Source organism: Argopecten irradians, chromosome 13, assembly GCF_041381155.1.
Source record: "Argopecten irradians isolate NY chromosome 13, Ai_NY, whole genome shotgun sequence".
NCBI lineage: Eukaryota > Metazoa > Mollusca > Bivalvia > Pectinida > Pectinidae > Argopecten > Argopecten irradians.
Window position 1 is genome coordinate 8,937,763 of NC_091146.1, and position 13,506 is coordinate 8,951,268.

Below are 13,506 nucleotides of genomic sequence, written 5' to 3' on the forward strand. Positions count from 1 at the left end.
AAATAATAAAGAAAATTAAACGACAATTTTTTTTTGAAATAAGGTATTTAAGTTGAAATTCAAATGCAAGAATTGGCTCTTTTTAGGCCTCATTTACACGCATTATCGTTAAAAATTCACAATTAATGTATTTCTAAGAGTGGAAACGACATTGAGGTTATTGATAGCCATATAAACTTACATATTAAAGATAAAAAATGTTGTTGTTTGCAATATTTTAGTTAATTACCAAACTTTGAAAATATGTGTGTAAAATTGTATTTTGAGAAAAACAGACGGTAAAGTAGGGTTATTGAGAGTACACTATTTTCAAAACCGAACGGTCAAATTTCAAATAAAAGCCTTAATAAACAGTTTCTCAACCAATTTTTCAGTGAGCAAATTTTAAAGAAAATTAAACGAGGGGAAATTTTTAGGCCTTACTGTATCGAACCACCTTAAATGAGTAAACACTATTTATTTTTCAAATAATTAGTATCGTTTCTGCTCTGTCGGTGATGGAACATCTTTAAATTAGTCGCCCTCGCGAAAATAAGGGTGGGAGACAATTCTAGATGTATCCCTCCACAGAGGGCCATAATTGTATAGTGTTTTCTTTCAGAATACATTGGTTTTGTCAATTTTGCTAATACTCATATCTACTAACCAACCAATATGCAAACTATTGCTTTAGTTGGCCGTATGTATGCTTAAAACAGTTCTGATAAAATCACAATCTGCGTCAAATAGCTATCTTTGATTCCAAATAGCTCAAAATCAAGCACACCACCTTCTTTATTAGACAAATTATTATGCATTATCTAAATTATCTTGTCAAAGTAAAATAAGATTGCTGGGTGCATTTTAGACTCGAACTTAAGTCCTATTCTTACGGAAAATTAAGCTGATTGTATTCAGTGCATTTTGCAGTAAGAATAGACCAAAATGCGGGTCGCAAAATTTACCCAGTAATTCTACTTCGACAGGATAATTTACTTTGAAAAAGTAATTTACTTTACAAGAAAAGAAAGTAGAAATCACTACTTTTTTCACGATTTCGCAAACAGGAATGTAAATCAGTGATTTCCCACTAATTTGGAGATTATCACATGACTTTTCCCATTGTGAAGTTATGAGATAAAAAGCTTTCCATAATATGATGCGAACTATTTCCTATCGCGGTGAATACCCACGACTTCGATGGTGTTCAACAATGTGTTTCTTTTCAGGAATACGTCCGAAACTTAAGGCACTGTTCGTGAAAGAAAAACCGACAGACGTTATGTTTGGCTATATCGCCGTCATTTATGACGCGATGACCTTTAAATTGGTCATTATATGTGCCTGACTACATTCTCTTTCATATGCACCCTTCGGAACACTTCTATGGTAATGTTATTTGACCTCATTTGACCCTCTAGCGAACACTGACTTTGACATAATCTCTGATAGTTATTGTGAAAAGACCTTCAATATCGCGATTTACCTTAATAACCAAATGTACACGTTGTAGAACCTACGGTTATTGAGTTATAAGCGTTTAAAATTCCTTCAAAAAATATACATCTGTGATCTTGACCTTGAATTGTACAAATTGTCCAAATATGAACATCGTAGCGTGTACCGTTCGTGAGATATTGTGCTAACAAGATTTGTGGATATAAGAAAAAGAAGAAAAAACATAACAAAACAAAAAACATCCGAAGTGGAAATCCTTATTAAAAATAATAAGGAAAAAACTAAATCATTCATTCCAAAGTGGAAATCCCTAACAAGGAACAAGGCATGTGCAAATTTGTTGAGTAATAATTGATTTTGCAATTGGCAATTACATCGAAACTAGCATTGATATTTGCTTCCATCAACCATAATTATATTAGTTGTAGTTATTTTCGTGTTCATATTGAGTGTTATAGTGTGTTATCTATTTTTACAGATTAGAGACTGATAAAAAAAACATTTTGCTCGTCATCATAATGTGAGCGGGTGAGATATGTGTGTTATATACATGTATGTGTGTTATATATGTGTGTTATATACATGTATGTGTGTTATATATGTGTGTTATATATGTGTGTTATATACATGTATGTGTGTTATATATGTGTGTTATATATGTGTGTTATATACATGTATGTGTGTTATATACATGTATGTGTGTTATATATGTGTGTTATATACATGTATGTGTGTTATATATGTGGGTTATATACATGTATGTGTGTTATATATGTGTGTTATATACATGTATGTGTGTTATATATGTGTGTTATATACATGTATGTGTGTATGTATGTGTGTTATATACATTGTATTGTGTGTATATACATGTATGTGTGTTATATACATGTATGTGTGTTATATACATGTATGTGTGTTATATACATGTATGTGTTTATATATGTGTGCTATATACATGTATGTGTGTTATATATGTGTGTTTATATACATGTATGTGTGTTATATATGTGTGTTATATACATGTATGTGTGTTATATATGTGTGTTATATACATGTATGTGTGTTATATATGTGTGTTATATACATGTATGTGTGTTATATATGTGTGTTATATACATGTATGTGTGTTATATATGTGTGTTATATACATGTATGTGTGTTATATACATGTATGTGTGTTATATACATGTATGTGTGTTATATATGTGTGAAATGTATCTGCGCGGACGAGTTAATGTTGCTTTTTTTCAGTTTTAATTTACGAAACCCACTACAGTATGTTACTAAATGTTTAATAGCCATTCCGTTCGATTTCACAAATGTATATATATATAAATTGTATTGTATATTGTATATATAAGCAGGGGATGTGGATGTGGCGCAGTGCTAGAAGGCGCAGGTATGTTTGGCTAGGCGATTGGGTGCCGTAGATCGTGAGTTCGAGGCCCGGATAGGATACGAGTCAATAAATTGTCATGCTTTGTTAAATTGTGTTTCTGTGATATTTGATATTTTATACATATTGAACATATATATTATCTTCGTTGGATATCTGACAATTCCAATCGGGACGTTTTCTGATGTGCTAGTTCTTGTCCTCGGGTTGTCCTTGACTGTCGCAAGTGCCATTCACAATTGTGGTCGGTAAATATGCCCAGAGCATCCAATTGCCTTATTTTGTTCATTACACTTTAAAGGGACAATTAAGTGAGGCGTATTATGTTACACAACCACGAAGCAAAATATCACATAAATGTAGTGTTCTACATTCCCTATGAAGCATATAAACATAAAATATTTTTAAATCCACGATATTGTGAAGTACTTTAATTCAAACCGTTGAAATTCGAAATCGTATAGCAATACCGTTTATCAGTTACAATATGTGCGCTGTACTCATAGTAGAGTCAATGTCACATAAGTTAATACTGTTAACACACTGCTATATTCACATATTGTAGTATGTTTTATAACAGTTTGTTAAAGTGACAAACTAACATATGAAATACAAAATTAAGAAAAAGTTACAAAAACTACGAAGTATAGAAATAATCGTCTTCGTGTCAGCGAGTGTAGACACACACCAGAGCCTGTACACAACCTGACTTCATCGGAATGCATTAATTGAATAGCAATGTATCATATACAATTATGGACCTATATGTAGGTGGACATGGCTCTAGTAATCAATTCAATAAAGTATTATGACCCGAGGCCGCTTGTCGTTGTTAACTAATTCACTCCGCTCACAGTGTGAGTAGCACTATACCCGAGATATAATATCAACGCGCATACGACTGGCTGAAACTATTTACGAGTTTTGTGGTTTGAATGATGCGACGTATGACTTTACATATGTAATTATAGCACGTCCTCCTCCTCCAATGTGACAATGCCTCAAAGGTAAGCACTTAATTCTTATTTTTTTCTTTTTTCTAAAAAAATCAAACCTTTAATATTTTGGATAATAAGTCAATTACTTGACGTCTTCACCAATATACCACGTTACATCAAAATAAAAGCTGATGAGATTAAATTTAGAAAAGTGAAAATAAGAAAAGTCCAATGAGATATATTTTATTTGAAAGAAAAAAACAACAAAAACAACACAAAAATACACTGTAAGTCTGTTAAGTGCTCCCGAACTAGGTCCTTAAACTCTATTTGTCTTTGAATTAATCTTTAAAGCCAGACATAAAAAATATAAATGTAAATATAAATCTACTTTAGTGCGTTCTTAGAATTCATGTGTTCTAAAGATGTACTAACCATCCGATATCGCTAACAGTGTCACAATTAAAGTGAATTAAAGATTCATCACTTGTTTATGCCTTACTAGCTAAGTCCGTATTCATCACTTGTTTTATGCCTTACTAGCTAAGTCCGTATTCATAATTTGTTTATGCCTTACTAGCTAAGTCCGTATTCATCACTTGTTTTATGCCTTACTAGCTAAGTCCGTATTCATCACTTGTTTTATGCGCTGCCTGCTACGTCCGTATTCATCACTTGTTTTATGCGCTGCCAGCTTAGTCCGTATTCATCACTTGTTTTACGCCTTGCCAGCTTAGTCCGTATTCATCAATTGTTTTATGCCTTGCCAGCTACGTCCGTATTCATCACTTGTTTTATGCCTTGCCAGATAAGTCCGTATTCATCACTTGTTTTACGCCTTGCCAGCTAAGTCCGTATTCATCACTTGTTTTATGCCTTACTAGCTAAGTCCGTATTCATCACTTGTTTTATGCCTTACTAGCTAAGTCCGTATTCATCACTTGTTTTATGCCTTGCCAGCTACGTCCGTATTCATCACTTGTTTTATGCGCTGCCTGCTACGTCCGTATTCATCACTTGTTTTATGCGCTGCCAGCTTAGTCCGTATTCATCACTTGTTTATGCCTTACTAGCTAAGTCCGTATTCATCACTTGTTTTATGCCTTACTAGCTAAGTCCGTATTCATCACTTGTTTATGCCTTACTAGTTAAGTCCGTATTCATCACTTGTTTTATGCCTTACTAGCTAAGTCCGTATTCATCACTTGTTTTATGCCTTACTAGCTAAGTCCGTATTCATCACTTGTTTTATGCGCTGCCAGCTTAGTCCGTATTCATCACTTGTTTTACGCCTTGCCAGCTAAGTCCGTATTCATCACTTGTTTTATGCCTTGCCAGCTACGTCCATATTCATCACTTGTTTTATGCCTTGCCAGCTAAGTCCGTATTCATCACTTGTTTTACGCCTTGCCAGCTAAGTCCGTATTCATCACTTGTTTTATGCGCTGCCAGCTAAGTCCGTATTCATCACTTGTTTTATGCGCTGCCAGCTAAGCCCGTACTCATCACTTGTTTTATGCCTTACTAGCTAAGTCCGTATTCATCACTTGTTTTATGCCTTACTAGCTAAGTCCGTATTCATCACTTGTTTTATGCCTTGCCAGCTACGTCCGTATTCATCACTTGTTTTATGCGCTGCCTGCTACGTCCGTATTCATCACTTGTTTTATGCGCTGCCAGCTTAGTCCGTATTCATCACTTGTTTATGCCTTACTAGCTAAGTCCGTATTCATCACTTGTTTCTATGCCTTTACTAGTTAAGTCCGTATTCATCACTTGTTTATGCCTTACTAGTTAAGTCCGTATTCATCACTTGTTTTATGCCTTACTAGCTAAGTCCGTATTCATCACTTGTTTTATGCCTTACTAGCTAAGTCCGTATTCATCACTTGTTTTATGCCTTGCCAGCTAAGTCCGTATTCATCACTTGTTTTATGCCTTGCCAGCTAAGTCCGTATTCATCACTTGTTTTATGCGCTGCCTGCTACGTCCGTATTCATCACTTGTTTTATGCGCTGCCAGCTTAGTCCGTATTCATCACTTGTTTTACGCCTTGCCAGCTAAGTCCGTATTCATCACTTGTTTTATGCCTTGCCAGCTACGTCCATATTCATCACTTGTTTTATGCCTTGCCAGCTAAGTCCGTATTCATCACTTGTTTTACGCCTTGCCAGCTAAGTCCGTATTCATCACTTGTTTTATGCCTTACTAGCTAAGTCCGTATTCATCACTTGTTTTTATGCGCTTGCCAGCCATAAGTCCGTATTCATCACTTGTTTTACGCCTTGCCAGCTAAGTCCGTATTCATCACTTGTTTTATGCCTTACTAGCTAAGTCCGTATTCATCACTTGTTTTATGCCTTACTAGCTAAGTCCGTATTCATCACTTGTTTATGCCTTACTAGTTAAGTCCGTATTCATCACTTGTTTTATGCCTTACTAGCTAAGTCCGTATTCATCACTTGTTTTATGCCTTGCCAGCTAAGTCCGTATTCATCACTTGTTTTATGCCTTGCCAGCTAAGTCCGTATTCATCACTTGTTTTATGCCTTACTAGCTAAGTCCGTATTCATCACTTGTTTTATGCCTTACTAGCTAAGTCCGTATTCATCACTTGTTTATGCCTTACTAGCTAAGCCCGTATTCATCACTTGTTTTATGCCTTACTAGTTAAGTCCGTATTCATCACTTGTTTTATGCCTTGCCAGCTACGTCCGTATTCATCATTTGTTTGATGCGCTGCCTGCTACGTCCGTATTCATCATCACTTGTTTTATGCGCTGCCAGCTTAGTCCGTATTCATCACTTGTTTTACGCCTTGCCAGCTACGTCCATATTCATCACTTGTTTTATGCCTTGCCAGCTAAGTCCGTATTCATCACTTGTTTTACGCCTTGCCAGCTAAGTCCGTATTCATCACTTGTTTTATGCGCTGCCAGCTAAGTCCGTATTCATCACTTGTTTTATGCGCTGCCAGCTAAGCCCGTATTCATCACTTGTTTTATGCCTTACTAGCTAAGTCCGTATTCATCACTTGTTTTATGCCTTACTAGCTAAGTCCGTATTCATCACTTGTTTTATGCCTTGCCAGCTACGTCCGTATTCATCACTTGTTTTATGCGCTGCCTGCTACGTCCGTATTCATCACTTGTTTTATGCGCTGCCAGCTTAGTCCGTATTCATCACTTGTTTATGCCTTACTAGCTAAGTCCGTATTCATCACTTGTTTTATGCCTTACTAGCTAAGTCCGTATTCATCACTTGTTTATGCCTTACTAGCTAAGTCCGTATTCATCACTTGTTTTATGCCTTACTAGCTAAGTCCGTATTCATCACTTGTTTATGCCTTGCCAGCTACGTCCGTATTCATCACTTGTTTTATGCGCTGCCAGCTTAGTCCGTATTCATCACTTGTTTTACGCCTTACTAGCTAAGTCCGTATTCATCACTTGTTTTATGCGCTGCCTGCTACGTCCGTATTCATCACTTGTTTTATGCGCTGCCAGCTTAGTCCGTATTCATCACTTGTTTTACGCCTTGCCAGCTTAGTCCGTATTCATCAATTGTTTTATGCCTTGCCAGCTACGTCCGTATTCATCACTTGTTTTATGCCTTGCCAGATAAGTCCGTATTCATCACTTGTTTTACGCCTTGCCAGCTAAGTCCGTATTCATCACTTGTTTTATGCCTTACTAGCTAAGTCCGTATTCATCACTTGTTTTATGCCTTACTAGCTAAGTCCGTATTCATCACTTGTTTTATGCCTTGCCAGCTACGTCCGTATTCATCACTTGTTTTATGCGCTGCCTGCTACGTCCGTATTCATCACTTGTTTTATGCGCTGCCAGCTTAGTCCGTATTCATCACTTGTTTATGCCTTACTAGCTAAGTCCGTATTCATCACTTGTTTTATGCCTTACTAGCTAAGTCCGTATTCATCACTTGTTTATGCCTTACTAGTTAAGTCCGTATTCATCACTTGTTTTATGCCTTACTAGCTAAGTCCGTATTCATCACTTGTTTTATGCCTTGCCAGCTACGTCCGTATTCATCACTTGTTTTATGCGCTGCCAGCTTAGTCCGTATTCATCACTTGTTTTACGCCTTGCCAGCTAAGTCCGTATTCATCACTTGTTTTATGCGCTGCCTGCTACGTCCATATTCATCACTTGTTTTATGCATTGCCAGCTAAGTCCGTATTCATCATCATTGTTTTACGCCTTGCCAGCTCAGTCCGTATTCATCACTTGTTTTATGCGCTGCCAGCTAAGTCCGTATTCATCACTTGTTTTATGCGCTGCTAGCTAAGCCCGTACTCATCACTTGTTTTATGCCTTACTAGCTAAGTCCGTATTCATCACTTGTTTTATGCCTTACTAGCTAAGTCCGTATTCATCACTTGTTTTATGCCTTGCCAGCTACGTCCGTATTCATCACTTGTTTTATGCGCTGCCTGCTACGTCCGTATTCATCACTTGTTTTATGCGCTGCCAGCTTAGTCCGTATTCATCACTTGTTTATGCCTTACTAGCTAAGTCCGTATTCATCACTTGTTTTATGCCTTACTAGCTAAGTCCGTATTCATCACTTGTTTATGCCTTACTAGTTAAGTCCGTATTCATCACTTGTTTTATGCTTACTAGCTAAGTCCGTATTCATCACTTGTTTTATGCCTTACTAGCTAAGTCCGTATTCATCACTTGTTTTATGCCTTGCCAGCTAAGTCCGTATTCATCACTTGTTTTTATGCGCTGCCTGCTACGTCCGTATTCATCACTTGTTTTATGCGCTGCCAGCTAAGTCCGTATTCATCAATTGTTTTATGCCTTGCCAGCTACGTCCGTATTCATCACTTGTTTTATGCCTTGCCAGATAAGTCCGTATTCATCACTTGTTTTGCGCCTTGCCAGCTAAGTCCATATTCATCACTTGTTTTATGCCTTGCCAGCTACGTCCGTATTCATCACTTGTTTTATGCGCTGCCTGCTACGTCCGTATTCATCACTTGTTTTATGCGCTGCCAGCTTAGTCCGTATTCATCACTTGTTTATGCCTTACTAGCTAAGTCCGTATTCATCACTTGTTTTATGCCTTACTAGCTAAGTCCGTATTCATCACTTGTTTATGCCTTACTAGTTAAGTCCGTATTCATCACTTGTTTTATGCCTTACTAGCTAAGTCCGTATTCATCACTTGTTTTATGCCTTGCCAGCTAAGTCCGTATTCATCACTTGTTTATGCCTTACTAGTTAAGTCCGTATTCATCACTTGTTTTATGCCTTACTAGCTAAGTCCGTATTCATCACTTGTTTTATGCCTTACTAGCTAAGTCCGTATTCATCACTTGTTTTATGCCTTACTAGCTAAGTCCGTATTCATCACTTGTTTTATGCCTTGCCAGCTACGTCCGTATTCATCACTTGTTTTATGCGCTGCCTGCTACGTCCGTATTCATCACTTGTTTTATGCGCTGCCAGCTTAGTCCGTATTCATCACTTGTTTTATGCCTTGCCAGCTACGTCCATATTCATCACTTGTTTTATGCCTTGCCAGCTAAGTCCGTATTCATCACTTGTTTTACGCCTTGCCAGCTAAGTCCGTATTCATCACTTGTTTTATGCGCTGCCAGCTAAGTCCGTATTCATCACTTGTTTTATGCGCTGCCAGCTAAGCCCGTATTCATCACTTGTTTTATGCCTTACTAGCTAAGTCCGTATTCATCACTTGTTTTATGCCTTACTAGCTAAGTCCGTATTCATCACTTGTTTTATGCCTTGCCAGCTACGTCCGTATTCATCACTTGTTTTATGCGCTGCCTACTACGTCCGTATTCATCACTTGTTTTATGCGCTGCCAGCTTAGTCCGTATTCATCACTTGTTTATGCCTTACTAGCTAAGTCCGTATTCATCACTTGTTTTATGCCTTACTAGCTAAGTCCGTATTCATCACTTGTTTATGCCTTACTAGTTAAGTCCGTATTCATCACTTGTTTTATGCCTTACTAGCTAAGTCCGTATTCATCACTTGTTTTATGCCTTGCCAGCTAAGTCCGTATTCATCACTTGTTTTATGCGCTGCCAGCTTAGTCCGTATTCATCACTTGTTTTATGCCTTACTAGCTAAGTCCGTATTCATCACTTGTTTTATGCCTTACTAGCTAAGTCCGTATTCATCACTTGTTTTATGCCTTACTAGTTAAGTCCGTATTCATCACTTGTTTTATGCCTTGCCAGCTACGTCCGTATTCATCACTTGTTTTATGCGCTGCCTGCTACGTCCGTATTCATCACTTGTTTTATGCGCTGCCAGCTTAGTCCGTATTCATCACTTGTTTTATGCCTTGCCAGCTAAGTCCGTATTCATCACTTGTTTATGCCATGCCAGCTAAGTCCGTATTCATCACTTGTTTTATGTATAATATTTTAATGTTTGATGGTGGATTTGAAGTTGGAGTATGGCTTGAAGTTCATGTCGATGTTGTGTTGTAATTGAAGAAAGGACTGCAATGTTTTGTCGACGTTTTATTCTGCTGTGGTACATTTTACAATATAATATACAGTTCAACTAACAATATACGTGTAAGCATGGTTCCAGAGTAATGCTGTGGTTGGTCCCAAAATGGGACCAGACACAGGGTGTGTCCGCTATTCGTCCCTACTCTGTATGTATATCTCCGTCTGTATGTCTATCTCGATCACTGGCCAGCCAAATATATAAACTGATCAGATATATTGCCTACGTGTACAAATGACATGTTACTCATGTTATTACACCATAAAATTATATAACAACAAGGAACGTTGTTACGTCGCTGACAAGTAGACATTTGCCCTAGAGACATAACACGAGTATGTCTCAAATACCGTACATTAAGTCTTGAAGATTTTAATAGATAATAATTAAAGATTCCTAAAATAATACTAATTATACCATATATGCCTTGCCAGCTAAGTCCGTATTCATCACTTGTTTATGCCTTACTAGCTAAGTCCGTATTCATCATTTGTTTATGCCTTACTAGCTAAGTCCGTATTCATCATTTGTTTATGCCTTAATAGCTAAGTCCGTATTCATCACTTGTTTTATGCCTTGCTATAGTACCATGTAGAGAATGATTTTTATCGTTTTTTATCTAGAGCTCTAAAACGTCTAAAAATGGTCTTAGGGGACACTGTTGGGTCCATGATTACATAATCTGTAACAGTTCTTAGATCCCTGTGGTCGTTTCGTGACTTTCTTGAGCTCTGATGAAATTATTATTGTTGCACAGCGAGACATGATTTTTTTTATATATAACCTAATACTATTTAAATCTCTGCTTAAATCTCTGATTATATCTCTGGTTTGAAATAATAGGAAATAAAGTATAGAAAACTGTGCCCGAGTGATTTTCTGAGGCAGTGCTCCACTACGACATATATGGACCATTTCGTACCCGGCCGAAAGGTATAGTAGGCAGGGTACGTATATTCTTCTAAAAGGAACATGTACTGTGTAGTGGCAATGTAAATATATGAAACGAACATCACAAATCAAACACAATGTAAATAAAGAAAACAGCCGAATAGGAACACAGGGTATTTTTTTCAATTATGATACTTTTATCAAAGTTCAAAACAGATACATTTTAGATTCTGATTTTATTTTTGTGGAAAATGTGCTGAGAAAGGGAAGTTATATTACAATTTGTAATATTAACTATTGTTAGGTAGTACACGGGTGAACATAACGTCAGTAATAGTAACCCATAGAGTATCGAGGGTGCTGTATACGGAGCTCAATCTATTGCATTTGTAAGTAGTGCAATGAATATAGAAACACCATGTTATAAATACTGTATCTTTGTCATCGAGCATAATCATTCCCATTCTGTGGCACGTCAGACGTGATGTTACTATCGAACAGAATAAGTACAGGTTTGTATGTTCTTCCTTGTTTTCTATTCCGAATTTGCATATTACAGAGTTATCTGCACTTGATTGTGACGTCATGTGTTTGCGATAATAACGTCATACGTTTCGAAGAAAACGACGTGAATTGCGCTCATAAAATAATGACGTAACAATCGATACCTACCCGCAAGGGAGCTAACTCCGTAATATGCAAAGACGGAATTGTTAGTTTTGGGATCCTCTCGTAATGTAATGCAGCTATTGCTTCGATTCGAGAGGAAAGATGAATGACTCCTTCTTTTCTTACTAGTAACTACTAGTAACTCAAGATCTTGTTGTTGTATTGCAGTCATTTTGATACCTCATTTGTCTACATCGGATGAATAATGTCAATCTTATGACTATTTTTCAATTTGTAGTGAAATTCGAGTTGGCGGCCATATTAATGACGTTATAACCGGAAGTTCATCCATAGTTATGCAAAGTTAACATTGGTTTTATGTTGCTGTTGTTTTTACTCATTGATGAGAGGTCATTTTACTGATTAGAAATAATAGTTTGCTGTTGGAAAACATTTTTGCTGCATCAAGGCAAACATGAAAAAAATTGCTAAAAAAATACCATTTGTGAGATAAAAATCCGATTTGTTTTCATTTCCTGCGTGGAAATCATCACATATATATTGGATTAGTTGGTCCTGACATGTATTTGTGGTTCTGTCGTGGTCATTTTGACACCTCATTTGTCTAATTCAGTTAACAAATGTCAATGTTAAGGAAAAGACCGAACAGAATACCAAAAGCATTTCAAAGGCACATATAGAAATCAAAAAGACATGTGAATCATTAGCAGATCAGGAAATGAGTGCGCACAGGATCCAAAACGAGCTTCTGACCTTGCGGCATGATAATGAAATAATGAAAAACACAATAGAGGATCAGCAATGCCGAGGTATGAAATACAATCTCGTGCTCACCGGTCTCCTTGAACAGAGGGATGAAATAATTGCCGAGAAAGTTAGAGGATTCTTTAGACACGAACTCGGTATTCACAAACGAATGGAATTCGCAAATGTACATAGGTTTAATCGACCAGGTAAACATAGACCAATCGTAGTGCGATTCCTGCACTTTGATGACAAACAGGAAGTAAAGAGGAGAGGCTATCTCCTGAAAGGTAAACGCTTTGGGATAAGTGAACAATTTCCGGATTCGGTAGAGGAGAGACGGAAACGACTTTACCCTGTCATGAAACATCACAGGTCTGCGGGACATCACGTCAGTCTGGTCAGGGACAGGCTTTATATTGATGGACAACTTTACCAATCTGAGACCACAGGAAACACCGTGAATCGCGATACCGAACCTCAACCCACATACAGCGAGGCGGCCCAAGGAAGTAGTACCCCAAACAACACTCAGGCGACTAAAAGACGACTGTCTACTCCAAATAGTGGTAATGATCGTCGCCCAGCATCTCGTGCACGCATCGCACCTTTGGAGGATGCTGATGGCTCTTTCACCCACCAGAACCCTCAGAGACAAGGTCGTGAGAACGATAGACAACATACTTCCGGTTCTGGTGCCGATGGAAGACGGGCGTAGGGACGCGCAACAAGAGGTCTCAGTAGCCTTGATGTAACATTTCTCAATGTTTGTGGACTTAGGTCTAAAATGTTATTGCCCGAATTTGATGAGTTGGTTAGATCACACGATCTGCTGGTGTTTGTTGAAACGAAAATTGATGACCTAGACATTTTAAAGTTACCTGATAATTATGCATATTTTGCCAAAAATCGAACAAATTGTATTAAAAAATCAGGTGGTATCGTTATAGTA

General features: G+C 37.4%; 1 protein-coding gene across 1 annotated transcript; it reads left to right on the forward strand.

The window, feature by feature from the left end:
- Positions 1-12,528: 12,528 nt before the first annotated feature.
- On the forward strand, positions 12,529-13,272 carry LOC138305578 (uncharacterized). The gene has a single exon (XM_069245885.1). The coding sequence runs from the start codon at positions 12,529-12,531 to the stop codon at positions 13,270-13,272; it is 744 nt and encodes a 247-aa protein (XP_069101986.1).
- The last annotated feature ends 234 nt before the right edge of the window (positions 13,273-13,506 follow it).